Below are 27,404 nucleotides of genomic sequence, written 5' to 3'. Positions count from 1 at the left end.
TTTTCCCGGTCCTCTTTACTATTGCAACCCAACCCTGACATTGACTATGCACATGGCCGATGGCTGCTCTGTCGTGGACTTAGAGGGCAAGAGGGAGGGAGGAAGGAGATGGACCACAATAGATTTGTATAGGTTTCACTCTCCGCAGCCAGGCTCTTTCATATGTGGCTGCATGTGTCACTGTAGCTGGCTGTGGTTGAACTCGCTGAGATCACTTGTGTATCAGGTTATCGCCCGCCTGATGAAATGACGCATACATCCATGCGCACATTCAGCTCGGGAGAGGGGACCTTTATACCTGCTGGTACGGAAGAGGAGATGAACTGCGGTGGAAGTCTGTCTGAAAGACAGAGCAAGAAATATTCAAGGGGGAAATAACTGTGGCGGGGAAAGAGTTAAAAGCCCTGGCTTCACGGAAAGTCCCACAAGTGACGTTACAGTCCAGCAATTAAGAGTAAATTAATTACAGAGTAGTGGATGGTAGCTGAAACCCTGAGGATAGTGCAGTGCCTCCCAGTAAACAACTCCAGACTGTTTATGCACCAGATTTCCAAAAGAAAAAAAAGAAAAAAAGAAAAAAAAAGAGGAAATAAAGTTGTAGCCTACCGCATGCCACTGGGGTTTAAAATCTGCTGATGGCAGTTTAGCTTCATTTATATAGTTTCACACTATTTACTTCTGCATTAAAGTTAAGACACATTTCCACAATTCCAACAAAGTTAATAAACAAAACATGTACAGTATCACTCACTTCAAGAAGTCACGTTTCACGTGTACTGCAATGTCTACTCTCCCCTGAAAAACTAATAAACGGGGCAAGTACAGAGATAGAGATTAAAAGTGACTTATTTCCACTGTACGTTTCGCACAAATAAATGCTTACAACTGTTTGGTATTCAAACTGCGTGTAGCAGTTTAGTAGTAGTCTCAAACAAACTGTCAAACCAAATGCAAGTTGGTGCAGCAGAAGAGGAAGAAAAAAAAAAAAAAAAAAAAAAAAAAGTTAACTGAAAGTTAACGCCCAGCGCTTGAGGCTCCTCCTGCAAAGGATTAAAAAGCAAATGTCGGGGCTGGTGCAGGGCAGAGGGGGAGTTCTGCAGGGTCAAAAATACACAGGAGCTGCAAATCAAAAACCTCAGCAGACCTGCGCAACTTTCCAGCAAGCATACTTTTTTTTTTTTTTTTTTTTAAACTACTTTTGACTTGATTTTGGTCGCTGCAAAGATGACCACGGCCGTGGTGTCGCCTTTCTTCGACTTCGAAGTCATGAACAAGGTAGCTTCAAAACTTTTTTTGGGGGTGGGGGGTGTTTCTCCTCCCTCCCTCCCTCCCTCTTGTCTTTTCCAGAAATGTGAACTCTTGTTAGCTCTGCTAGCAGCGGTGCGTTAGCCGCTGTGGAGGAATGATGCGCTTGCATGCCCGCGGCCCTCTGCCTGTGGCGGAGGCCGTTTCTAGTTCTGCTGTTTTGATTTCTTTTTCGCTTCGCTCTGAATCCACCGCTCGCTCGTTCACTCCGCCCGTTATGTCTCCCCCGCCCCCGCCCCCCAGGCGTCGTCGCAGGCTTTATTTGTGTCAAACGAGGGGGTCTCAGGACCGAGCCGAAAGCCCGGGCAGTAACGTTAACTCAACTTTGGCATTTTCATATTTTAGACCCGTGCCACATCAGCCAGGGTAGCGTTCGTGGTTCCGTTTACCAGCTGCGGCCGCACTGCGAGGGCAGGCGGCCGTTAGGGTTTCCTTCAGTCTCCACTCGTGTCATCTCTCTCTTTTTAAACGAGAGGCGTTTTGCGCCACTTTTTAATGCTCCTCACAAAGCGGCCACATGCTCGCTAATCATTCACCAGATTTGTCTGCCTTTAACCCACTCTCGCTCCTGTAAAACTGTTTTTATGTAGTTGGTCCGTGTCCAACGTTAGAGTCTCTTAAAACCGTAGCCGCTCTCCGGTTACTTGACGTCAACCGTACCGTTTTCGCCCGCATTTTCAAGTTTTCAGCGGTGGCTTTCCTTACGCAGCCTTTCGCCGCGGTTGACAGATTTTATTCTCTGCCGGGCTTCGTACCCGCGTAAACCGGCGACTAACCGGTCATCTCCTCTCGCTTGGGCCGTGAGTGTATTGTAAAGCGGTTCGGTTTCCCCCCCCTTGTAGTCCAGCAGGACGCTCGGCCACTTCCACTATCTTTCAAATGATGCAGCCTCTTTGTAGCCACTAGCGGCCCACCGGCCTCTCGTGTGCTGCTGCTGCTGCTGCTCCATTTACTAAGCAGGCACACATTCCTAACCGGGGCAACTTGCCAAACCAGCTGCTGTTCTATAGGCCTGTATCCGCTCATGTTGTCAGAGCCAAAAGGAACACAGTCATGCAAGAGGAGGCTGGATTTTTTTCTCTCTCTCTCTCTCTGTGTCTCTGTCTCTGTCTGTCTCTGGCCCACCAGCTCTCTCTTAAATTCAGGATCACATTAACTGTCAGTTCTTTGGAAAATCTGTAGAATGGTTGTTCTGATGTGTTTTCATTGCGTCTTTGCAGAACAACAAACTGCTCAGCTACAGCAACAACTTGGGTGCCCCCCATCCCATGTCTGTCCCTTGCACTGGCACCAATGTGCCCATCTCCAGCCCCACCGGAGCCCTGCTGGACAGGAAGGCGGTGGGATCTCCCTCGGTGGGGGGTGTGTATCAGCGGCGGCATTCTGTCAGCAGCACAAAGTTCAGCCAGAACCAGTTTCTGAACAGCCTGAAGGCAGCGGACCACTCCTCACTCATCTCAGGGGTTGGCAATGCCAGCAACAACAAGGAGAACCGACTGCGAGACCGCTCCTTCTCTGAGACAGGTGAGAGGCTCATCAAGTGCCTGGGTCCTGCCAGTCCCACCAGCGGCAGCAGCCAAGTGAACTCCAGCCGATACAAGACGGAGCTTTGCAGGCCCTTTGAGGAGAACGGTTCCTGCAAGTACGGCGACAAATGCCAGTTTGCTCACGGAATCCATGAACTGCGCAGCCTGAGCCGTCATCCCAAATACAAAACTGAGCTGTGCCGCACCTTCCACACCATCGGTTTCTGCCCATATGGGCCTCGCTGCCATTTCATCCACAATGCTGAGGAGCGCCGCGGACCTCCCCAGCAGTCCTCCCCTCTAAACTCTTCCAACAAGATAGAGAGGCCTCGACTGCAGCACAGCTACAGCTTCGCAGGCTTCTCCAGCTCAGCTGGGCTGAGAGACAGCCCCACCTCAGTCACCCCTCCACCCATGTTCTTCCCTGATGAAGTCTCCGACTGGCCCAGCAGTAACCCCTTCACCTACTCCAGCCAGGAGCTGGCCAACCTGTTTGGGCCCAGCCTCAGTGCTGGTCCTGTAGGCACAGAGCCCAACACCCCTGCACCTCCCTCTCCAACAAGCACACCTTACTATTTCAGACCCATGTTGGAGTCCCCTCAGATGTTTGAGCCTCCATCCAGCCCCCCTGACTCTCTGTCAGACCAGGAGGGCTACCAGAGCAGCTCTGGAGGCAGCCTGAGTGGCTCCGAGTCCCCCACGCTGGACACCACCCGCCGCCTTCCCATCTTCAGCCGCCTCTCCATCTCTGATGACTAAACTGCACGCGCCCACCAATGACTTAAGTTTGATGACACAAAGAGAACACGGCACTCCCCTCTACCTCTGCCCCTTTCCTAAGCCTACCTATCTTCCCGTACACGACACACCATGTTAGTTCCTTGTTAGCATTATAAGGATGTAGTCATTTAAGGGAACTCAAGTTATTATTTCATCCCTGTTAATCCACGCAGCAAGTTTTAAAAATTACCCCAACATGTGTCATAGTGCCAAAAAAGGAGAGGAAATTGAACAATGAAAATCATGAGAACAAGAATTGACTGTTTTGCCAGGTGCCACTTGTTTTTTTTTTTTTTTTTGTTTGTTTGTTTTTTTCTTCTTCATTTGTTCTTGAATGTGTAGCAGCACAAGTGGCCTTGGAAAGGGGAGTGCATTGCACTAGCCCCCAGCCCCCCTCCCTGCCTCCCGCCCTCTCCCCGCCCTGATGATACCACTTCCCCCAAGCTAGCTAGAGGGTGCTCACTAACGTAACTGTAGATCTACCGCAGCCGTTTTTACAGACTGAGTTAAGACAAAAGGAAAAAAAATAAAAAAATAAAAAAAAATAACAGACCCTGAAAAGATATGAATAGTTTTTAAAAAAAAAAAAAAGAAAAAAGTGCCTGGGGCGGTTTCTGCATGTGTTTAGGGTGAATGGACTACTGTTTGTTTTTGGTTCTTTCTCATTTGTCCCACCCCCTGTCACAGTTCTTCTCAAGCCCTGTCTTATGTAATTGTGGACTGGGTGAGTCTGCAGGAAGGACTTTGAACTGGAAGTTGGTTATGTTTTCCCCCCTCCGAGTTTCTCCTCCTGTTGCTGGTCACTGGCTTTTTTTTTTTTTTTTTTTTTTTGGGGGGGGGGGTCTTGATATCAAACTGATCATTAAACCTGTAAGACTTTGCCCCGCCTCTCAACCCTGCCTCCCTCCCTTCATCCTCACCGATCTGGGGAATTCCAGCATTCCCATGGTGCAGTTGTACATCCTGCGACTTGACGAGATCGGATCTCCAAGCTATTTTACTTTACTTCTCCCCCACTTTAAAGCCTGCTCCTAGGAGCATTCTCTGTACTCATTACATCCCTTTTGCTTTCTTTATTTGATAATTATTTTTTATTAATGTTATTATTACGGTTATTATTATTTGAAAAACTTTCCAGACAGAAGGTTTTCTTGTCACTGCTTATTTAACTTATCAGAACATATTTATTGGTGATCATATGCATTTTTTGTTAATTTTGTTTTGTATTTATCTGGATAATGAACAATAGAATATATTTTCTTTTATGTTAAATTATGATCTTCCATATTAATCTAAAGATTGTGAAGACGTTTTTGTCAGTTTTCCTTTTTTCACAGTTTAATATATTGTACTTCAATGACTTGTTCTGCAACTACACTTTGTCAAAATGAAACTTAATTTAAAGCAAAAAAAAATGCAAAAAAAGACGTTTTGCGTTTTGATTATTTATTGTACTTTTTTTTTTCTTTACTCCCTCTTATTGGACTGCAATTCCATCTAAACTAGATTTGCTTGTATTCATTCCTGATGTTTTCCCCTCCACACCTTACAATAATCTGACAGTAACAGTAGCTAACTGTTATTACATTGATTCAACTCGTCTTTTTTTTTTTTTTTTTTTTTTTGTCTCAGATCCTGTCCCGACTTTAAAGAGAAGTATTCTCACAGTACTTGGGTTGATGGTAGAAGTAAAGGGGTGCTAAAGACCTCTCACATTACTGGTTTAGGAGAGTCTCCAAGTTAGAAGACTGGTTATGTTGAAACGTCTGTCTGTTGGCAATGTTCTTAGACCAGTCTGTTTATTACAAGCAATAGCTGTGACCAAATGGGTTGAGAAAAGTTGATTTAGTTTTCTTTTAATTTGATTGGATGCTTGATGCACTTGCTTGGCCCCCCTCTTGACCATTGGAAGTGCCTCACTGAATACATTCCAGGTAGCTAAGGCTTCTCTAGCCTTTTATATTTGATAATGGAGGACAATTCATTTTTTAAGTCACTTGTTCTGTGTTGCCTTCACATGTTTGGAAGAGGTGAACAGATTTTGACACAAAGAAAGTAAAACTGTTGAATGTATTTTTTCAGCCATGTTTTTTTTCACTACAGTAATTTCTGAGTTATTATGAAAACTTTTTTTTTTTTTCTCTTTTTGTAAGTATTGATTGCAGTTAAGTCAATAAACCCCATATTTTTGGAAAAGTTAAACTGTGTAATGAATTGTGTACAGGGGTTGTTATGGGAAATCAGGAAAATTTTAGATGCTCCAACACCTGAAGCAGTAACAGACACATTTAAACCACAAATTTATGATACTACAATCTGTTAACTATTGGGGTTAGAATAATTTCTGATTTAATTTCATTTCAAATACCTATTAAAAAATTTAACAGGTGAAATAATATTCCAACTTGGAACTGAACTTCTCATAGGGCCTTATTTTGGGCTGGAGTTAGGAGAGAATAGTTAGTTATTTTAACATTTAAATAACACAGGGACTTAAGTTGTTTTGGAAGGCAGCCATGTCAGTTTTTTTTTTTTTTTTTAAATCAGGTTTCAAATGCGAGTTGCCCATAAATCTTGCTTAAAAAGATGCTCCTTATACCTTCAGAACTTACCTGAGAATTATAAATCATCCAGTGATAGTTGTGCAAACATTCACAAATGCTTTACAAACACTGACTTCTAGAAGCTTAATTGGCATACTTTTAATAAAGCACATTTGCAAAAGTGTTAAGAAATAAGAAATATAAATTGTAGCCGAGCTAGCCCTTTCCGTGGCAACAATATGCTTCAGTGTCAGACTTTGCAAACCCATGCTTTATATAAAAGGGACAAAATATGTTTACAAATGTTATACTTAGAGGTAAAATCAAATAAAAATTGGAAATACAAGAGGTCTGCTGGCTGTGCTTCTCTGTGCATGATGCAGAACTAAAAGGAGTTTCGCTGTGGTGGAAGTTGATTGGTGAGCTGCACAGAGCGCAATCAGGGGTATTGACCTGGGGATGATCAAACTCAGATCGAGCAGGTTTGGTTACACAAAGACATGAAGCTCCTGGTTTCAGCAGAAATATTGATCCGGGGAGGGGGGCTGTAACCGTAATGCTTCCAAGAATAAAGTGTGATATGCTGAGGTTGTGACCTGATCGGTGATCCTGAGGTTACATGTGAGTTGATCAATGAGCGTTTGAGGACATTGCTGGTAAGACACGGATAAACAATTGAGTCATAGACATCATATTGTTATCAAACTGTCTAGCACAGTTCCCCACGTGGTCTGTTTTATGTATTTTTACATAGAAAAAAAATGGAGATAACAATCTTTCAGACCATTAATACAAGCAGAGTGGTATTTGATTTCAGTAACAACATACTGTAGCTTCCCGTTTATAATCGCCACTCAACATGCACACTGCTTCTGCTTTTCCTTGCTCTCTGGACACTTCCGTCTGTCCATGTTTATATTCTCTCAGATTGCAAAAAGGAGACAGCGCAGGAACTCCCTTCCCTCCATACAATGGTGGTTGCTGACCTGTCACAGCTGACCCATGGAGGCCCCATTGTTGCTCTATTCCAGAGAACCTGGGCCTGGTAGATTCTTTTCTTGTTCTTTTGCTCCCACCAACCACCTACCCACCCTCCAGCCCCATCACTGAACAAGTTGCCTGCCTGCGGAGAGTCTGACTTTACTTCAGGGCCCAGTGTAACTTCAAGTACCCCGCAGCATTCCAGGGAAACAGGCTAAAAATATTGCTTATCTTGATATCAATCTATGGTTATGACTAGTTTTTGGATTATTAGTCACTGCCTCATATTGTTTCATTCTGTGTCACACAGTCCTTAAAGGCAGCGAGAGTTAGAAATTGAACAACTTGTGGAGAACAAACCAAAACCAATGACTTTTCAGGATTTACTACAAATAAAATCATTGCATTTAACATCAACAACAAACATGGCAGTAGAAGCCAAAATGCAACAAAAGGTTATACAAATGTACTCTTAAGGAGTCACTTTGAAAAAGTAATATAATAATAATAGAATATGTAACTTTGTATAGTTATTGACATACAGTAACAAATGTTTTACGCCAGCTGTAAAACATGGTTAAATGCAATGGGTTTTTATATTCTGTGTATCTATGATTGGCGTTGACAGTACTTTTTACACAGCACTACCCCTCAAAGATCCCAAATAAGTCTACTCGGATATCACTACCTACAGGACCTATAGGATAACATATTGTATATTTCTTTGTCTGTGAATGACTTTTTTGGCTAAAAGAAAAAATACATAAGAACTATTTCTTTATGCAGTGTAACATGGGCATTTTCATATTTTGTTACCTTAATCAAATGTGCAAGTCTAAGCCTCGTGCCGAGGCAAATGGTAACCACTTCGAAACTTTTCTACATTTTTGATTTTAAAAAGGTAAGGAGAGGAAAAACACATTCATAGGCTAAAGTTTCCATATCTCAAGCTAAACCAGGTGATCACGACTCGTGCACACTTTCTTGCTGTAGCCTTTCGGAAGAACTTGAACTGCATGCAGTTTGTGGGACATGAAAGAGGACTGTTTCCTGTTTGTGTGGTGTGTGAATAGAGGCACCTTGAAATGAAGTACCAGGAAGTGGGTTTTTGAACCTCCAGCAGCAGGTCTGAGGGTGGCAGAGGGAGGGGGTCGCCTGCTCTTTGATATGTGGCAAAAAAAAGAAAAAAACTTCCATTACTTCATCACATTTTACAGCGGGTTACTTTCCAATATGGAAACGGTGCAGTGACATTACTTCCTGCACAACATGATAAAGCAGGTGTTTTACTCTCAGTTCTCAATCTTCATTCACCTTTAACATGCAGGGTTGAGCAAGAGAATGTGGCGGCATGTACACTTTGTAAGTGTGTTATAAGAGGCAGGTTTACGTCTTTGTTTGAGAACGAGGTCAGCAAATAGTGCTGGATGTGCTAACTGTGCTGTTTTCCTTATCTACACTCACAGCTGAGAGCAGGGTTGCTGCGGCGCTGCATGCAGCAATGTGTCTGTATCACTGCAGTGTGACAGGTGATGTGGGACGGGTAATTAATTGCCAAACAAGGGCTGAGGTCAACAATGAGTGATGGGGTTAGGTTAGAGGGTGTTCAGAGGCTGCTTTGTCTGTAGAAAACAGAGAGGCGCGATTAACCTCCTTCAGCCACACATACCAGAGCTCAGAAACCTGTGTTAGAAACATCCACCCAAGTAAAAAGTGCTCTTTTTAACGTCAGTGGAGGGATTAGATGTTCCTCTGAGAAGTGAAAAACACTGACCCATGGTGAGATCATAATCCCACATGGAACAAATGTGCAAAAGCTTAAAGGAATACTTCAACATTTTTGGAAATATTTGCTTTCTTGCTGAGAGTTACATGTAGAGATTTATACAAGTCTCATGTCTCTTAGGAAGCTACAGACTCCACCTTGTCAGCTAAGCTTATCATACAGACTGAAAACAGGGGGAAAGCCTGGCTAGCCTGGCTTTTGCTTTGTGTAACTTGTATTAAAAAGAGCAGAAACTGCATTTGACATTATACTTGATGTTATGAGCTGGACTTTTTCTTGGCTGGCAGTTTCCACTGGTTGCCTGGCAGCTGGTCCTAGCCAAGAAATAGTTCCCCTTTAAAATGGCAACTTGTCATTTTTACGCTTTGGTTTTTGTGGGCATTAAGGTTTCATTACCTTTGGACATAGCCAGGGTAGGGCTGTGCGATATGACCAAAAATCTCATGTCCCGATAATGATAAATATCATGATATAGCACATCTTCTGTAAATTCAACCAGTCCAATTAAGAATGGATTCACATTATCATCATTTATGGTTTCCTAAAGTAAAAAAAAAACAACCCGTAATGACTAGACGGGTATGGGTTCAGTGTCTAAAACATACCTCAATGAGACGTGTCTGTCACAGTGATCGAACCTTTGACCTTGCTGTTACAGGAGACACTCGTAACCCTGCCGCTGCTGCTAAAGGTCGCTTCTTGCTTATGTATAGTGAAAGTACACTTTTATCTCTTTTGTCTGCACTCACTTTTAACTATGCCGCTCTGTGGTTGATGTGCCCAAGACTTCACAAGTGGGATTGTGGGGAGTTAGAGCCTTGTTTTCGCAAATACTGAAATTCTTAACTTAATTATGGGGATGTGTTTTATAATTTGTGTTAACAAGGGGCCTTCTCATCCCATCTGTAATCCCTTCCTGACTATTATCAGCTATGTAGCTGTATATTTCACTGTTCGGGAAGTTTACCCTCTGAATACAAAACAGTACAGATTACTGTAAGAATATGGCCACTTTTATTCACTTATTGACAATTTTACCCTCAAAACAGAATAGAATTAAATATGATCTGATGATCATGCTTTAGCAGTAACTGTCAAGCTTTACAATTAGCATTTAAATAATCACTTTGCTCTAATTTCAGTGTAACACTTCTTCATGCGATCATGCAGTTTCCTCTGCTGCCTGCAGCAAATGGCAGGCTTTATCTCTGTAGGTCTACAGGCTGGATGTGTCACCGTGAGACTGACTGCAGATCAACAAAGACAACAGTCACAACCACTCCCTGATCCTGTGGCTTTAACCCAGGCACTCCGCAGTCCCATTATCTAGGCGACCGAGGCTATGACACACTGCTTACCGAGTAATGACATTAACCCAGCCAGGATCCAGTGTCACATGTGCCTCTCTTCCCTCGGGCTAAGCGGCAACCCTTGACCTGTAAAAGAAAGGAAGAGAAAACACACATGTGTTGAGCAGAAGAGCAGAGAGGTGAGAAGGCTTCAGAGCAGAGCACTAGAGATGGTCGCCTGACAGGTTGTGGAAACACACCTATCCACTCCTCAGTCTGACAGAAAAACAAACACAGAGCCACTAAACTCTCGCTGAGCCCCACACTAATGGACAAGTGATGACTTTTCTCTAATGAGACGGGTTGGCCCGCTGGAAACAGGAGACGAAGACTGGCCAATGGGAGAGCCCGTCCCGAACCTGACACTGTTGTGCTTTAGTTTTCTGGTCCACTGGGCCAAGTGAGTCACTCCTTCAGCTCTCCTGAGTACCAAGCCACTTAGCTCTTCCTGCCTAATGACTCTGCACCATTGTGGCCTGATGGGAGAAAAAGGGCCTCCATTAGCAGAGCAGCATTTTGATGTATTTAAAGGGTTAAATCTGGTTTATCATAATTTGGTTATTATTGTAGTTTTGGCCACCATTTGGCCCCTGTTGGGGTCTAGACTCCCAGGCTGGGAACCACTGATCTAAAACACTTTGTCTGGGGCTAAAACAAAAAGTGAACAGACCTGAAATGTCGGTAATAATCCGTCATTGCACAAGGAAACTGTGTGTGCACAACTGGAGCAAGTACGGTAGGACAAAGATGAACCAAGAAGTTGGTCTGTCAAGCGTTATGGATGTTTGGGTCATAATTTTACCATCCGCTCTAAGTTTTTCCTCCATATAACTTTGGCTGAGCTGGGGGTTCATTTAAAACCTGTCTGATTGTCTGACAGCTCGTGGTTCTTGTTTTTCTTTTCATTTTAGCAACGCTGCCATGTTCCCAGATCTCAGCAGTTAACTTTATGAGTAAAATGCTGTTATTATCTGTATTAGCTGGGGGCAGAAAGTATGACTAAAGTTGTGTCAATTTTTTTTCATAAACACACCGTGACTATAACACAAGGTGCATTACAGCACATGACATATAGAGGAGAGACTGCACAGCTTGCTAACACCTCTTATATCCGTCTGTGTGTGATGCATGATAGTGAATGAGGTTAGCTTTACACCACTGAACCACGCTAAAGCTAAAAAGAGCACGTTTCCTCAAACATTATTCTCCGTTTTGTTTTGCAGCATCTGTTTCCTCCGGTAGCAGCGGCACTGGAAAACAACGTCTTTCTCACTCCTTAAACGTAGTTTTCAGTTTCTTACCATTTCACTACTGACTTACAAGGCCTCAGCAGACACACATCACACTAATAATAAACAAACTCCTACACCCTTACCCGCGAACAGATATGCTTTGGACCATGACAGACTTGTATAATTGACTAACCAGCCACTCTGAGTCACTCAGGCCTTTCAGAGGTATAAGCAGACAAAGATGACATCAGTGATAGTTTTACAGGAAGTTCTTGCTCCGTCTTGTATCAAGGCCAAGTCTGCACTACGCACAGATGATTATCTCGTATCTCTGATCTAATAGTCAACTCAGTCACATGATGTTGATGAAAAAAAGGACATTAAAATTATGAAATGGTGAGAACGCGATAAGTTGCAAGGCAATTCAAGGCCAAAAAAAAGTTACATTTAAAATAAGGTGACACTGGGTGCTTGAAAAACAAAGAGAGAGAAGAGATAGTGAGACACAGAGGATGACTGGACTGAAGTCACCCTGCTAATATAACCATGGCTGTATCATTTTTGTTGTTTGAGTTGTAAACAAGCCCTCGATATCTGGCCTTGGGAGGTTAGGGAATAGTTAAAAGTGAACTCTGTATGTCTCTCTCTCTCTTTTTCTGTGTGTATTTCACAATGATCTGCTGGCCGAGGCTCAGAGAGACAAAGATAAGAACTGACTGTGAGAAACCGCAGATCTCACACCCACTCACTAGGACAGAGCACACTAAAACACCCAGGCGTACACACTGAAAGCACACACAGGAACATGCACGTACACACATACGTGAGGCCTACGTGCATGCATGCTCCAGCTCATATGTAAGTCTGAACACAAGAAGCAGCGTCCTCAGGAAAGGCACATTTAACAGTTGACATTGGGCTCCCCCCTGGGACATACGTGGGGCACCTCATATATGAGGAATTTAGTTGTAAAAGCACAACACAGATTGCTTGGAAGTGTCCGACTGCTGCTCAGATTTCTCAAGGCAGGACTTCCATCGAGATAAGGCCCCGGCCTGAAACACGTCAAGCTCGCTCCTGTCCTGCACTCGCCCTCGAGGCTCACCTGCTAACCTGCTGCAACATGCACTTGCACAGGTAGCCAGGAAAAAAGGATTAGAACGTAACTTTACACAAAAGCCTTGAGTAATAGTGGTGTCAAGATATTACTAAGTCTACAAACACAAACTCAGTCTGCCCACAGTGTACAGTTTCTATCTGAGACTTTTTGTAAACTTCATCAGAGGTAGATTGATAGTTGACTAAAAATTAAGGTGATTATCATTGGAAGCTGGCTTTGACTAGGTCAAGCTCTGTGGATCTGAGAGGTTAAACTTAGATTTGACTCAGACATAAACCACAACAATTAGGACTTTAGGCTGAGAATTGACTATTAAAATCTGACATGACTCAGACTTAAACTGAGACTGAGGTGAGGTAACTTTTGAAAGACAAAGTGAAAAGTTGAATTTAAAAGCAATAAATCACACCCTCGTTTAATTCATTACACTCGTGGTTTATGCTGCTGCAGCCGTACTTCTCCTGGTTTGACTTCTAGCTAGCTTACGTTAGCAAACATTAGACTACTCTTACAGTATTTTTAGCATGTTACAGATAAAAACAAAGTGTTGTTTTTTTTAAAACCACATACAATAAGTAAAACAAGAAGTAAGCTCGCCATAGCTCAAACTTTGGGTCCCATATTCTTCTTCATTCTTAGTCATGTTACCTAATGATGTCAAGAAATAGCACAATAGCACAATCTTCCTCTTACAGTTGAATAGCTGAATTCATAAGAAATGAAACACATCCTTGCTCAATTTAATAAACTCAGCAGTTTTGTTGCTATAGCCTTACTTGTTCTGGTATAAATGCTAACTAACTTATGGCAGCTAATGTCAGCAGACTTCAGATCGATTTATTTAATCAAATGTGATTCGGGGGCAACTAGCTAACTCCGAATATCATATAAAATCATTGTTAGTTTGTGCGTCGTTGTAGCATGGTTGATTAATGTATTAATTTCTCCCTCATCCTCTGCCGTCTGATTTAATAACAACTCATGGCTATTCGCTAAGCCACTCCACTTTTGAGTGACCTAATTACATTTAAAGGAATTCAGAAAATCCCTCTCATACCCTGTTCACATAACATTCTGTTTTTCTTGGAATTACGTCAGATTTTGACAGCTAAAGACTTCAATGTGACTTTAAAGCAGCTGACTCCAGTGAATCTCGGGAAATTCATGTGAACCACAGTAGCCGCCATTCAGCATCTGTTGCAAGTCCTGTTTTAAGTTTTAATTTTAAACCTGGTAAATTCCAATGAAAAATGATCAAGACTATTAGACAGGTTTTGCATGGTCACTTTAAGTATTTAATTATGAAGTTCGTGCATCTAAAAAAAAAAAAACCTGGTGTCAGCTACTCATAAAACACTTTTAACAGATCTTTCAAAGGAAAATAAGCAAATCCAACTTTAATGGTTTTCTTATTTGTCAGCATTTAAACTCAACAGACTTGCAATTTGCTTATAAAGATGTGATTTGGACTTGTCTTCAAGGATTGGAAACTTAAGACTTGCTTTGACAACAGTTGAGACCTGAATTGGAACAGCCCCAGAAGACTTAAAAACAATTCTTCTTGGGTTTGCATCTACCCAAGAAAAAGCCTAATCCACCTACACAATAGCTCTAAGCGGGGAAACAATAAATTTATTCTCAAAGGGAAACTCATCTGGCTTTTCCACTCTGAGAATCAGGCATCATTGTTATCGGAGATACGGAATAACAGGCGAGAAGGGGAACATGATGTGTGAGGGCAGACTGTGGCCCAGAGGAAGGCCGCAATACAATGCAAGGCAAAGGAGATCTCTATAAATCACAGCCCTAACTGATTCCCCACCTGTGTCCGCTGTCTTCCCAGAAACACGGAGTCACACAAACAGCTGCCCTGCTCTGGAAAACCATCACGTCCACGATACTCAGGCACAAAGTCACGCAGTCAAAAGTTTTGGAAATTAATCGCCAGCAATGCGTAGAACAAACTACGCCTTTAAGGGACAAATTGTTGCTTTGGCATAGGATTTTGGTATGACGTTCCACAGTGGCGCACACACAGCTGTACAAAGTCATGCTTTGCACACAAGTGATCAAACAACACGGCCATTAATTTGATTAGAAGGCTCTCAACAATTTCCAGTTTTCAATCTTAAAAGGGCATTGTGATCTCAGCCAAGCCAAAGGCCTGAAATAAATTAGCGTCATCCATAAACCATCATCATATTAACAGTAAGACAGAACTATCCAGATTTATAGTATTTCCTATTAAAAGTGTTTCTGGAGGTGATGCATCAAGTGTGTGTCTGCACGTGTGTACAAGTCTGATGCACATGTAAACACATGTAAAAGTGTATGAGCATACAAACACATATGTGTATGAGCATGTGTGCTGAAGGGGGAGGGTTGTTTACTCGGGCAGCCTCTCAGAGAGTGTTTCCTGGCCGGCTCCCACTTCCTACCCCTGCGCCTGGAGCAGCAGCCTGTCTAGTCAGCCACCTAGGGCTGACAGGGAGACCACATGCTAAAAGACTTACTGGCCTACTTTAGAAGACCTATGGGAGAGAAGGGGCATATAGGCCTGCTCTGGGTGGGGCTGGGACTGGTTTGAAGGGAGACTGGGGGGGTCTAAGGGGTGTCTGATTTTTTTAATAAAGCACTCAGCCTCCCTCCTCTCTCTCCCTGCCTTTTCTCTGAGTGCTTACAGCTGCAGGGATGGAGAAGGTGGGGGCATAGCGGAACAGAGCGAACAGGCCCTGCATAGAGAGGGCCCTTCATGAAGTCACATCTGGACCTTTCCCAGAGAACTCAATGGAGCAGAGAGGCTAATGAAAGTCTTAAGTTATGTAATTGAGCTCTTCCATGTGCACCAGACGGTAATGTTGGCTTGATCCGCAGCACAGGATGTTAGCAAAATCCTATGGACATTTATGTCCCTCGCAAAGGCATGCGCACTCAGTCAGGCTCATATTGCTACTGTCATGTCTGCAACAGCTCGCTAGTACAGAATCTGGATATACTAGTCGTCCAAGCCCATACATGGAATCACTTCAGTGAGAGACTTGGCCTGTGAGGCATAACAAACAGGGTTTGGCATTTACAGCTACTAAAAGGCCTACTTAGGTTGATTGGCCCATGTTGTTTTGCTGTAGTTAGGCTTCCACTGTCCGGCAGCAGTGGAAAATCACTTGAGAATTATGAACATTAAGTACAGCGCATGATTAAATGTGGTGTACAATGATTCTTTTTGAAGCTTGTTCAAAGTGTAAATGATTTAAATGCCATTTTAGAGCCTTCCTGTTTATGATAAACATATGTCTGCTGGCGTATTGTTATGTTTAGCAGAGATTTGAGCAGAGAGGCTGTAAAATAAGCTGGTTATGAGTGGGAGAGGGAAAGAAAGACTCGCACTGTAGGATTACACGGTGAGAGGTGGAGTGTTGAATGTTGGAAAGCACACATATACAGTGTATGTGTGGATGCAAACAAGCATGTAGCCATGTGTATGTATGCATGTGTGTATGCCCATATGTATGGGACAACTGTGGGGTGGGTGTAGGTTGTAACCACAATCAGATTGAACGAGGTCTCCAGTATCAGCCCCAGTTTTGATTTACCTTCCACGGCCGAAGTCAGAAGAAAGAAAAGCAGCCGAAGCAAAGGAGATGCTCCTGAAATGAATATCTTGGTAAAACCTGCCGCCATATAAAGTGTCAGCGCTGGGCCTCTCTGTGGCACAGTGCCAACCCCAGAGCCACTATCACCTCCACCACCATCACCACCACACCACTCTGCCTTCCATTAATAAAGGAGAATAACAACAGTGACGGAGGGGAAGATGGGCCAGAGCAACGATACATTACCTGCCAATTAGACGAAGGGTGGAGGCAATGAGGGGAAATACAGACCATATGGGAGGCTATGTGAGAGGCCACCTGACCCAAGGGGCCCACAACTCTCACATCAACACTCCTCGCCAGACTGGACCTGTTTGAAGTCTTACATAATGCTCTGAATACCACCCTCGTCTCCTTCTCTCGCCACAGTCTTTCCAACCTCCCCTCCTCCTCCTCGTCCTCCTCCCCTCTTGCACTCTGCTTTTCACTCTGAGACCACAACCACAAAGACGGGCTCTGGCCAAGACAAACACAGCCCAGAATCAAATCAATTTTGAGAAGTTATGGTGAAACTATTACGGCTTAACACGCTGCCGACAAGCCGCATGAGACGGTCCCCTCCTGAGTGAGTGAAGAATGAAGGCCGCTTCATCTGAAACATAAGTGATCAGACACACAAGAGACGTAACAGCAATTGCCATTGACAAAATCCTTCTTCATGCCTCCATTATATACCATGCAATAGTAATCCTGATGATTATTCCTTGGAAGTTGCTCAGTGAAGTCAAGCATAACATGACTTCTACTGAATCATCACTTGGTCTCTCATTGTGTTTCCCAGTACTTAAAACTAAATTTCCAAACGTTTCCTTTCGGTGATGGAACTCAAGTTTTGCATTATTTCGACATGGATGGAGTAAAAAGCTAGTTTGGGAAACACTTTCTGGCAAAGACTTAGATGAGAAGATCAAAACCATTCTCTTATGTGTATGCAAAATATGAAGCTACAGCCAGCAGCCAGTCAGCTTAGCATAAAGACTGGAAACAGGTGGAAACTGTTAGCCTGGCTCTGTTCAAAGCTAACAAGGGTAGCCTGCCAGCACCTTTAAAGCTGATTAATTAAACACGTTGTATCCCTTTTGTTTAATCCTTAGTGCAAAAGCGATAGTTTGTGGTTTCTTTGGGGTTATAACATGACAATTTCTGCATGGTGCAATAGCTTCCAGACTCACAGCCTACGAAATGATAATGGATATAACGCCCTATAAAACCCACAGCTTATCAATTTTACACTTCGGTGTCTGTATGGATTAAACAAACAAGAAATAAAATGTTAATGACTGAGGTTTAGAGGTGCTGTTAGGCAGATTTTGGAACTTGATAGAGACAGGCTAGCTGTTTCCCCCTGTTTATAGTCTTTATGCTAAGCTAAGGTAAACAGCTCCTGGCTGTAGCTTGATACATGGCGTACAGATATGAAAGTGGTATTGATCCTCTCCTCTAACTCTTTGCAAAAAAAAGCAAATAAGCATATTTCCCAAAATATCAAACTCTGTCTTTAGTTGGTATACACACAAACCCACAGTGTGCAGCGGCTCTTCTGCAAGCTCAGCCTGGCTAGTGTATATGAGCGGCTCGTAGCCAGGTCTAGGGAGAACCAGAAGGGCCAGCAGCAGCTCTGTGGAAACACTGACTCACCAGCCAGTCAACTCTGCCTCAACACAGCTGGCTGATGGGGAAAAATAAGAACTTTATTTCTAAAACACCTTTATTGTTACCACACAAAACATTACACAGCTAAAACAAACCTTACCGCAGTCCAGGGACATAAATCTCATACATCACACAAACAAGCCCAAGAAAAAAAAAAAAAAAAACTCAAATTAAAAATCAAGTAGCACCACAGATCCCAATCCAGCATAAAACAGAAAAGGAGCGAGAGAAAGACAGACAGAAAGCTGTATCATTACACGTGGTTGTACCCCTGGGAGACTGCAGGCCCATCATAAGCGTCTTATTAGACGACTCTCCTCAGAGAACTTGTGGTCTAATCTTATAAAACTCTGTACACCCGCTCCCTGCATGATCTACCACCGGCTTATTAGTTGCAGCTCTGTTTTTTGGTGCTTAAGTGTGGTAAATTGACTTGTTATACTTCAGGCTAACTTAAAAAATGCCACTTTGAGGGAGCCGCATCTGAATTATGGTGGAAAAAGCACAAGGCAAAGAGGTGTTGAGGTGTCGTTAGAGTGAAACAGGCTTTTTCACACTCTTCGGTGCTGTTGCTGAAAGCTAAATCTTTCATCAGCCCAAACTTGCTCAAACCTTGTACAGTCATATTCACATGGCCTAACCTACACGCCACAGCACTTAAAGTGAAGTAGAGTGAAGTTCAGGTCAGAGGTCTCCAGGTTTGTTCCCTGGTTGCCCAACAGTCTTCTTATTTTAACAAAGTAATTTTACCTAAAACCACAAAAAGGAATTAATCAATCAGGCAAACATCATCATCCTTGATGAACTTATTTTTGACTTACCAAGGGAAACATGAAACAACGGTGATAAAGGAAGTCAGTGAATAACAACAACAGCAATAGCTGTGGTGAAAGAGACAGCTCAGACGTTATCAGAATTTAACTGTTTGGTGGCCTAAAAGGTTTCAGATCTGCTAGGAAAGGCAAACAAACAGTTTGAAAGTGTCGATGTTAGCATCAAGATGTAAACAAAGGCAAAAAGGCATAGCATAGAAGGTGGTGATGAAGAGCAGCAGGTGCAGTAAGGAGAAGTTTTGCACTAGAAAAGGTTTTGCAGGACCACAAAGATGCAGATTCATTCAGCATTACATTGAGGAATAGTTCAATATTTTGGGAGGAGGCTTTAGCCAAGGCACAGTTGGCCCAGCTCAGCATAAAATATGGTAGCAGGCGCAAACTGCTAGCCTGGCTCTGTCCAAAGTATAAAAATCCATCTACCAGCAAATCTAAAACGCACTAATTAACTCACTGCATCACAGTTGTTTAATCAATTTAAAAACAGAAATGTGAAATTAACAACAACAAAATGCAGTAATGTTTAGAATATCAGCCTTAAAGGGTCCGTTCAGGCAAATTTAAACGGTTAAATAGGGACTATTTTTCCAGGAGAAAAAGTAGTTCCAAATAAATCTGTCTGTAGCAAGGGCTGTGGATTATTTAGACTGACTACAATACTGTTACTGAAAACACATGTTGCTATAGGAATTTTAAAATTCTACTTTTCAATGCTCTGAGTGCCAAAATAATAGTTTTTTCACCTCCACTGTATCGGGTAGGAGGAGACAGAACACTCAGAGATGCATACTTCAAAAACTGGATGGAATAAACCAGAGCTAAATACATGGCTGCATACCACTCACTCACTGGTAAGTGAGGAAATATGTTTTTTGGTCATTTGGGCTAGGCTTTAGACCAAACTCCATCTGAAACAAAAACAAAAACAAAAAAAAGAATCATTACAACCTTGAATAAAAACTCCAGCCCATGTCCCTGAACCACCTACACCCCCTGTGTTCGCTCTCGAGTCCAGGATTTGGTGTGAATCTGAGTTCCAGCAGCTGTGTCCAGGGCTGCGGAGACCTCTTGGTCTCTAGGCCAAGTTCCATGTCCGCTCTGATTATAGCACTGGAACAATGCGAGCCATTGTGGTGCAGTGAGCGTGGAGTCTCTGCAGTTTTCTCCATCATCTCTCTAAAATGTTCTCATGCAACACACACACACACACACACACACACACACAAACAAAAGTGCTGAAATGGACTATAGCATTAGGTGAAACACAAAGGTAAAAAAGCATGGTGGGTTTTTTTTTGGGTGAGCATGAAATATGGTTGACTGGGTCCCTGGTGTTCAGGCAGCCTGCCAAGACTTGAAGCAGGCAGTTGAAATTCATCATCCACACACACACACACACACACACACACACACACACGTGCAGTTACACACATTCTTGCTGCTGGATACCTCGGGCCACAGGGGAAGAACAATCTGACATGCCACACAGCAGGGCTCTCTGCAATTAGACAGTCACTTTATCACACTACAAACTTCTCTCTTTCCATCTCTTTCTCTCTCTCTCACACACACACACACACACACACACACACACACACACACACACACGCGCAGACACACACCCAAACAAAAACACAAAGGTGTAATCACTCACAAGCGCACTGCCAAACTCAAAACTGCTATTATCTGTCATTAGGGGGACACACAGCCACACACACACTCACACACTGTCAGAAACACATTTTGCGGCCCCACATCCTCCATAAGCTGTAATACACAAGACTCTTGCAACAAGACTTATAAGTAGTTATAAATAGTGACGTGTTATGTTGTACCCGTACCTCCGGGGGAAGACTGGGAGGATCAGTCATAACCTCTGCGACCCATGACCTTTAACCCCTTACCCTGGGGGTTCAGTGGACGTGCTGAGAGTCAACGATGTCCAGAGGGGTACACAGGAGTATTAGCTTTTATATGGTCCGTGCTCATGTCCCCCCTTCACCCCGACTTCCTGGAGCACATCTTGAGTTCCACTATTCTGCATGTGTACCCTTTTCAACATGCAAACTGATACACGTAAGTAGATTTTAACACATGCTTACGTGCGTATGTATGTACACACACACATGCACGAGCACTACCTCATCCTCACATTTTGGTGTAACCCTACGGTCACAGTGTGAGCAACCTCATCAACACGTCAATGGAAGACTGTTAAAGACCACGAGAGCAAAGCAAACATGGAAATCCAGACAGTGAATGTGTGGGTGGTCAGAAAGCTTCCTAGTCATGAAATTTTACAAGCGGAATTAAAGAAACAAGCATGCAGTGAGTTTGGTTGCATCAATCGTTGTCACTGATCAAAGTTATTAATTAATTTACAAATTTGTTTATGCATTTATTTTTGATTCATAGTTAGCATGTGCTACGTAGCCAGAATCTATTTACTTGTCATTAAAGTAATACTTAGATTTTGAGTAATACTAGTTGCTTTCTTACCATGAGTTAGATGAAACATTGATACCACTCGTGTCTGTGTGTTAGGAGCAGCAGTTGGGAGTTGATTAGCTTATCTTAGCAGGAACACTGACACGGGGGGGGCAGTTAGCCTGGGAGTTAGGTAGTGTAACAGTGCACAAACTACAGTTTATCCATGCAACGTCTCCACCATCTGCCTGGCAACCGCACAGTGACAACAAGACGCCAAGACAGACGCCAACAAGACTACGCCTGGCTGTTGTTCACCAACAAACGCATGGCCACAGCACAGAACTGTCTGTAAACTACAATTGTACATTTTCCATTTCTGTTTGTGTTCAGATTAAAAAGATAAGATACAGCATGTTACTGAGCTTTAGAGGTGCCGGCAGGTGGATTTTTGAACTCTGGAAATGTCTGAAATGTCAAATTACTTCTGTAATATATGTGTGTACGTATATATGTACACTATATTTGTACTTCTACACATATAGTGTCCACATAATACCCCATAAAACAAAACACTGTCAGGTACACAACTGGGTTTTTATGTGGGTTAAACAAATTAGATATAACATGTTAAATAGTGAGCTTTCAAGGTGCAACTAGGCTGATTTTTTCTTTTCCTTTTTTCCTTTGAAGATAGCCAACCTATCTTTTTCCCCCTGTTTCCAGTCATTATGGAAGGCTAAGATAGCCATCTTCAGGCTCCAGCTCCATACTTAAGGCACAGGCATGACAGTGATATCAATCTCGTCATCTCACTTTCATCAAGAATGCAAATAAGTGTATTTCACTGAACATCAAAATGTTTCCTTTAAGTTTTATCATTGTTAGGTCATTTTTAGTCATAAACAACATTGATAAGTTGCTTTAGGATAAACTTCCCATAATAATGTGCCCTAATTACATGGATGGGGTCTATCAGGCACAGGACCAGCGGCCCGGATGGTCAGGGGGCCCTTAGGCCTGTGCCTCTGGATGGAGGGACAGTTAATATTTCTAGTTTGAAAGTCATAGAGCTCAGTTACAAGACACAAAATGGCAGTCTGGTGGTACTGTACAGGAGGGGTGTTTGGCAGTTTACCTGTCTGTGCCCAGGGGACCATTTTCTCATAATCCACCCATGCCTAATTATCACGCAATACTATGTTGTTTTTTGCAAAAATAACCACATTTTTCCATGTAATATTGCGTAGGTCTACAGATGCCATACTGGAGCCTCTCACCCATCATCCACATGCAGTCACAACAGAACAATCCAATCAATCAAGTGGCTCACAGTGTGAACACAGGGTCAGAGGTCATGCAGTGATTGGCCAATAAAGGGAACATAATACGCACAGCAAAGCTTTGCTGAAGATTTGTCACCCTTCGTCTCACTGCATCCCTTTGCAAAACAGATCCCTGCCCTGCGGTATAAGTACAATTGCTTAAAAGGACTTAAACCCCAGCTTAGAGGATGTTTTTGATTACGCTGATGCAACAGTAAGAAGTATTGTGTGGACCAGAAGAAACAGGAAGGCAGGGTGTAGAGTAGGTGGGGGCAGGGCAGGACTGAACAGCCATGGAATAAATAGAACAAAGATAACTGACACTGTGTAAGTGAATCGCACCAGTAACTTGATGTTGAGAGATGATTTAAGATTAGCCAAACCATATGGGACATTTTCGCCTGGAGCAGTTTATGGAAACTTGTGGCATCATGGGACAGGATGACAATTTCTGCCGGAAGTAATGGGGGATATCTGAGACAGGGTCATGGCCAGGTAGCTAAGAGCGGACTAACCTGCCCTATGGTCCCAAGACAAATCTGAGCCCCATTGTGATTAAAGGTATAAGAAAGGAAATAATATATATTTCTGTATATTTTTTTTCTTGGAATATTGGATACTTTGACTGGCGTAGATCTCTAAAAAAATCCTTTTTAAGAAAAAAAAAATCCCTCTTAGGTTGAACTGCTAATGGTTACTCAGGACATAATCAATGATGAGGGGACATAAAAATGATATTGCTTTGATTTATGTGATCACTAACTAAAAAGATTGTGGAAGAACAGCTTGCTAGATAAATATAAGTCTGATGGGAATTTTGAGTGTAAACATTAACTGCTACACTGCAACTAATGAGTTTCGCATCTAACTCGCTACTTTATTCAGTTGGATCATCTCTGCTTTCACTATAACTTAAGTAAGTTAACAACAATCAAAATATTGTCACAGTAAGTGAAGTCTTACCTCGCGCCTCATTTAATTAAACTGAAAGAAAAAGCCACGGCATCCATCACAATGAGTAATCAACATTAAGAGACCCCCAATAGAAAAGAGAGCAAAATATATACTATCACACGTTTTGTCAATCTAAAATCACCTCATTAATAATTCAGCAGATGCATCTTGCATCTTAGCGAAAAGATTCAGCACCTAGAAGTTAAAAATTTGGAAATGGACTGCTTTTACATATCGGTTTTATCCAAAGCTCTTAACAATTTGCCTGTCGTTCACCCATTCACTAACAAACCTATGGTCTACCATTCAAGGCACTGATCTAACCAGCTGGAGCGATTTAGGGTTCGGTGTCTCGCGCAAGGACACTTCCACGAATGGTCGTGAGGAGGCGGATATCGAACCGCCAAACTTGCAGTTAGTGGATGACCTGCTCTACCTGCTGAGCCACATAAGTTTCTGTTACGACAATTCCGATCTTGAGGGAATGCAGCACAAAAAATGTAAAATTCACCGAGCATGAATAACAGCCTCATCCTAAATGTAAAAGGTGTTTGCACGGGAACATGTCTCTGGCCATTCTGATTTTTTTTTTTTTTGTCCCTACCATCTTTCTAACCATTCTGCCATAACAACAATTCATAATGAATGACTTACACCTGCGTGTGGGAGATGCTGCCAGTTTATTAGGAACACCTAGCTAAAACGAATGCATTCTAACACAATACATTCGCAAAGGTTACAATGTTCAGTTTGTGTCTGAACTGTTTTAGAGAGGTGTTGATTCGACTGTACGATCATTTTGGAGGCTGCAGTTTTGTGTTGCTTTTTATTTGTATTGCATTATACTGACAGGTGTTCCTAATATTTTGTGCTCCCCATTTATATAAATGTGGGCAGACTGCATTAGTTTTAGCTAGGAGTAACTTATAAACTGGAAACTGAGAGTACATCTTAACTCTATGTCGTAAGTAACTTTCAGGTTAGAGTCAGAACTCCCACACAGTTAAATTCTCATTTGAAAAAAAAACAAAAACTCCTCACTATAGCTGGGAGCCTTAGTTTTAGCTAGGAGTAACTTATAAACTGGAAACTGAGAGTACATCTTAACTCTATGTCGTAAGTAACTTTCAGGTTAGAGTCAGAACTCCCACACAGTTAAATTCTCATTTGAAAAAAAAAAAAAAAACTCCTCACTATAGCTGGGAGCCTTATAAATTAATCATAACTGAATAAATAAAGCTTTCAAAATGTTCTCATCCAGTAAATGCTGCAGATGTTTTGCTCATCTGTGCCGTCCCCCCTGTCTCAAAACAAGCCCTCTGAGTAGAATGTAAGCAAAGCCAGAGTGAAGAGTAAAGTCAAAAGAAGACGCCAGGAAAGATAAACAAATGCAATTCAATTTGACATCAGTTCTTATGTTGTGGGAGGAGTACACATGCAGACACAAACAGCAGTAAGTCAAGATGGATCGACTTGCAGAGAGATCTAGAACAAGGTGTGAACGCCCTCCATGCATGATGTAGGACTGTGTGTCTGTGTATTTAAATGTGTGTCTAAGCTACTAAGAAGAACATTTTGTCCACAACTTGCAGACAGGCATTGAGTCAAGGCTGAAATCTCTGTGTGTGTGTGTGTGTGTGTGTGTGTGTGTGTGGATGCTTGTGTTTCAAACCTTGACACTACTGATGCTGCTGTACGCTTTTAGCCTGACTCCCTCACACCATGTTTTCTACATAAACATTTCAATGATCTCTGCTCTGAAATAGTATAAAAGGAAGTGACTGGGGGCTGAACCTGCCTGTGGGGTGTTCTCCTCGACAGCACCTCAGATCAGTGTCTCCTTTCACTCTTCTGATCTTTGTAGCTGCCATCAAAGACACCAGAGCTGTTTTGCTGAGGCTGAGATGGGCCCAGCCCTGCCTGCAGTGCATATACACCCGGAGCTATTTCTCTTGCCCTGTAAAGGTGGTTTGGTTTCAGACAGGCTGCTACAGGCCTGCATCTGGGATCAGGATGGGGAGACAGAGAGAAACTCCTGCCTGTGTGTGCTTTCCTGAGTGTGTGTGTGTGTGTCATTGTATGTTTGCAGAGAGCGAAACAGATTTGCTACAAAGGGCAGTCGGGTTGCTGCATGCTGCCATGTTCTGCTCTGTGTTCAATACTGTAAACCGGTCTTTATGTAACACCTTTTGAAATAGAAAAGTACTACGCAGAACAATAAATTACAAATGCATCAAAATAAATAAAGTAAAAGACAGATTCATTTGATAATGATTTATACAACAAGATCTTTTGCAATACAAACACTGTGGGTTAAAAGAAAACATATAAACATGTCTATAAACTATCTCCAAAAACTTAAAACTATATTCTTAGCCAAGACTATAAAGCCTTTGTGAAATATAAGATGCTAGAAGCTTGGTGACGTAGTGAGTACTTGTAGGGCTTGTTGGTGAACTACTGTAGCTGGCAAGCTAGCCCTCCTCAGTCACAACAGATGTCTGAGGTTCTTTCTTTTTTTCCTCTTTACTGGGCTGTTTACTCCCCCCTGGCATCAGCTAGCTGCCTAACTGACAGTTTAGTTTAAAAGACATATCTGTACCATAGATTCTTGTCTCATAACTGTCCATAGACCATTCCTCTTTTGTGGACCAGTTTATCCTCAGACAGAGGTGGTTAAATAAAAGTGGTGCAACAAAGTTAATAAGATATGAAAGCTTCCAAAGTAGTTAACCAAGGTTGAACTTAGTGCACAGATTTTTTTTTTTTTCTAATTGTGGTGATTATTTGAATTGATGTTGCCAGAAAATTTTGCAGTTCTAAATGCTGTTGTGTCAAATGCCTATGACTACACCTGAGTACTCCGCTCCTAAGGGGTTAAACAGTCAGAAATACTGTTTATTAAATTATCAGGTCCAGACTTGCTTTAAAAGTAATCAGTAAAATCTCTTCTAACATACAAAGGTAGAGAGTCTTAAGAGTTTAAAAGTGGTGTTACATGTTTCTTCTTTAGGATAGATCGTTGTTTTTTCTTGTATTCACCTTACCAGTAAAATTATTTAAAGAATTCCTCACGACTCTCACAGGACGACTCACTGGTTTAACACAGAGTAAACTCTACCAACAACACTGAAAAACACTTTCGGATTCAGCAAAACAATCTCACCACAAGGTACATTTGCTGTAGTAGCTGGAACTGTAAATGTTAAAATTTCCATTTTTTTCCTGAGTACTTTAAGGACATTCTGCTCATCCATTTTGCTTTAGAAGTTGAGAAAGTTCATTCTTGACCTTGGAAACAGAAGTTGACAGAGCAATTTCAATACAAGATTCATTTAGTAGCTGTGCTGGAGCTCTCTATCATATCACACGATCAAGATAGTAGAGAAAAATGGAAATTTAAACATCTATAATTCAATGAAAACTTGATAAACAAAAAAAGGGCTGACAGTATGTCTCCTTTTTAAATTTAATTATTTAGTATATGCAGTTTAACCACAAAGAAAAAACTGGTTCTTAAAAAATTTCAGTATCACATCAGTGTTGATTTAGTCTTTCTCCGCCTGTGCTTGTCTTAACTCTTTCTCTTTAGGTGGCAGAAGTCTTTAGTTAACCAGGGGTGACGGATTTTTAAGCTTTAGGGACAAATTGGTCAATTATATGTGGTCTGAGAACCCAACATACACATTATTTAGTGGTTAATCATGATGATAAGACGATCTAGTGTGTGGCCTTTCATATGCGCGGGGCTAGGACTAATTATTAGATTAACTATAAAAATTTCTGGAGCCACTAATATGAATCTCTGTAAATAACCTAATAACAATAATAGTATACTCTCAGGGTTAAAGCTTCCGACCACAGCCTCGTCTGTCAAGAGGTGATTGCGCAAGGTAGCCTTGCATCAGACACCCTGTGACAGGCTTGATAAGAGTTG

General features: G+C 42.3%; 1 protein-coding gene and 1 long non-coding RNA gene across 5 annotated transcripts in view; one reads left to right on the top strand and one right to left on the bottom strand.

Moving 5' to 3' along the window:
- Window positions 1-27,404, bottom strand: part of LOC120795031 — a 126,502-nt gene that overhangs the window by 37,113 nt on the left and 61,985 nt on the right. For 2 of the 4 annotated variants that reach the window (XR_005708193.1, XR_005708192.1), the window contains 2 exons: window positions 10,280-10,357; window positions 9,934-10,168 (listed from right to left, as the gene is read on the bottom strand). This is a non-coding gene — a long non-coding RNA (uncharacterized LOC120795031). Of the gene's footprint in view, window positions 1-8,214; window positions 8,296-9,933; window positions 10,169-10,279; window positions 10,358-27,404 lie in introns of those variants that run through there. The other 2 variants (XR_005708194.1, XR_005708195.1) reach the window with 2 other exon arrangements.
- On the top strand, window positions 1,099-4,451 carry zfp36l1a (zinc finger protein 36, C3H type-like 1a). The gene is made up of 2 exons (XM_040136471.1): window positions 1,099-1,275; window positions 2,526-4,451. Exons 1-2 carry the CDS (start codon window positions 1,225-1,227, stop codon window positions 3,588-3,590), a joined length of 1,116 nt encoding a protein of 371 aa, XP_039992405.1. The 5' UTR covers window positions 1,099-1,224; the 3' UTR covers window positions 3,591-4,451.

This window comes from Xiphias gladius, chromosome 10 (assembly GCF_016859285.1).
Source record: "Xiphias gladius isolate SHS-SW01 ecotype Sanya breed wild chromosome 10, ASM1685928v1, whole genome shotgun sequence".
NCBI lineage: Eukaryota > Metazoa > Chordata > Actinopteri > Istiophoriformes > Xiphiidae > Xiphias > Xiphias gladius.
This window is presented reverse-complemented; position numbering and strand designations above follow the sequence as displayed.

Excerpts from the sequence above, each read along its gene's own strand:
- zfp36l1a (XM_040136471.1), top strand. The coding sequence starts at position 1,225 with ATGACCACGGCCGTGGTGTCGCCTTTCTTCGACTTCGAAGTCATGAAC. Across the intron at positions 1,276-2,525 it reads ACTTCGAAGTCATGAACAAG|AACAACAAACTGCTCAGCTA; the intron begins GTAGCTTCAAAA and ends GCGTCTTTGCAG.